General features: G+C 43.7%; 1 protein-coding gene across 3 annotated transcripts in view; it reads left to right on the forward strand.

Moving 5' to 3' along the window:
* Positions 1 to 347: 347 nt before the first annotated feature.
* LOC105904570 (disks large homolog 4-like) overlaps positions 348 to 2,201 on the forward strand; it is a 72,394-nt gene continuing 70,540 nt past the window's right edge. For all 3 annotated transcript variants that reach the window (XM_031584631.2, XM_012832473.3, XM_012832474.3), the window contains exons 1-2: positions 348 to 436; positions 1,392 to 1,511. In XM_031584631.2, coding sequence (XP_031440491.1) covers positions 418 to 436; positions 1,392 to 1,511 — 139 coding nt within the window. In that variant the 5' untranslated portion in view covers positions 348 to 417. The remainder of the gene's footprint in view (positions 437 to 1,391; positions 1,512 to 2,201) is intronic.

Raw genomic sequence — 2,201 nt, forward strand, 5'->3', positions numbered from 1 at the left:
CTATTAACTCCGATAGTTTACTGGATACTCGAAACATGAAATATCCTGTAGCTGTAATAGTAATAGTTGTAGCCTACTGTAATAGTAATAGGAGTACTGCAACTGTAATGATATGCAGATAGGCTGGCTGCCACTACAATTGAATACACTCTTACAATAGATAAGGTACTCTATTTCCTTTTACAATGAATTCAACTGAATGATATACAAATTATACCAAATTCATTATTATGTCAGAACAATACTCATCGGCTAAGCAGTGTTGAATTGAATGGGCGTCTAGTACTGAGCGTCATCAGACCACAAACTACATATCCCATCATCCCATCCAGTTGGCAATCCCTAAATAGGTTTAAGTGCGCTTGAGAGAGGATAAGCGCAGAGAAAGTCGGAAAGACGGAGCGACAACGAGCCGTCATGCCGCTCAAAAGAGAAGGTGAGTTTCTTTTGTTTTCTATTTTCCGCTGTTTGGTCTGTGATAGAGCTTGTTTTGTGTGTAGTGGAAAGAAGACTTATTTAGACACGTGCTATCCCGTGGCTGTGATGTGACTAAGGACGCGCGCATAGTAATGTAATTGGTCCAAGCGCTATCCTCACTCGTCATGTTTCTACAAATACAGACACACACACACGCACGCACACACACACACACACACACACACACACACTCTCTCTCTGTATATAGTGAGACTTTAGGGTGTGCTTTGACTTAAATTATAGCTGGGGGTCAGCGACCTTAGTGCATTATTGATTGCAAGTGTTACTGCCTAGCGTTTCGATTCACCCTTGTATCAACCTACCAGTCGTTCTTGTACGACCAGTGTGTAATGCAGCAGTTGCTTCAAGTAATAGCCTAATGCACGCCACCGGCGATGGCTTTGGTATCCGCGTCACTACGTGAATCCCGACTCCCGAGCCGCCAATGTAGTTGGCCCGTGACCACCGCCCGTCACCTCATGCATGCCAGGCCGAAGCAGCCAACTGTAACAGACTGGCTTGGAGCCTAAAGCCGTAGCCTTTCCTCCTGTTGATGGGAACACGTTGATCGAGCAGAGGGGAAGAGGAGAGGATTAGGCTCAAATACCTCAAAAAAGATATTGAAAATATTAAATAAATAAATCAAAACAAACGCACTTGGAAATCTTCGTTTTGTGCATTGCTGACAGTTGTGCATGAATAGCTCTACAACACTTCATCCGCTCGCTCCTACTTCCACTGACATTGACACACAGCAACATATTTTTATCACAAGTTTATGAGAATGGCCTTAAAAGCGTTCCAATTTTGTTGTTGTTGTGGCACAATGATCCGTGACAACATGTTTTATCACTGAATTAAATAATTAAGTACACGTTTTTCCCTATTTCCTGTCCCCTTTTGTGTGTGTGTAGATACAGAACGTGCCCTACAGGCGATGGAGGCATGTCAGTCCGTGGCTGATGAGGGCTTCAGAGGTAGAGCAGAGAAACTGCTGCACATCTTTCAGAGTGACCTGTTCCAGGCCCTGCTGGGTAAGTGACACACACACACACACACACACACACACACACACACACACACACACACACACACACACACACACACACACACACACACACACACACACACACACACACACACACACACACACAGGTCTGACTAACATGCATGCATATCACATAGTACAATTGACACAAAGAAACACAAAGACATGTAAAGATGTGTAGCACAAACAAATGCAGAGCATGATACACTATTGTATAGTGTCAATCAGTTAGTTTACACACTTTTGAGAGAGAAAATTAGGCTTTTTGAACCACTCTTTGAGACACCAATAGTAACAGAGTGTCCCGTTGGCATTACAATCATTGTTGTGCACATCAACCAATAGCAACAGAGTGTCCCGTTGGCATTACAGTCATTGTTGTGAACATCAACCAATAGTAACAGAGTGTCCCGTTGGCATTACAGTCATTGTTGTGCACATCAACCAATAGTAACAGAGTGTCCCGTTGGCATGACAGAAGAAAATCCAAACAGGCGCACAGACATAGAGTGATGCAGGGGGAGGCTAGACTGAGAGGCGACAAAATTGGACAAACTCTCCTGAGTCACCTGCAGATTATTCCATGGATTATTGCTTGGCACAATGTACAGAGTGATCCTCATTAGGTCTTAGGTCCCAGTATGCAGGGAAGACTGTGCGATATCATTATTTCTCT

Source organism: Clupea harengus, chromosome 18 (assembly GCF_900700415.2).
Source record: "Clupea harengus chromosome 18, Ch_v2.0.2, whole genome shotgun sequence".
Lineage (NCBI taxonomy): Eukaryota > Metazoa > Chordata > Actinopteri > Clupeiformes > Clupeidae > Clupea > Clupea harengus.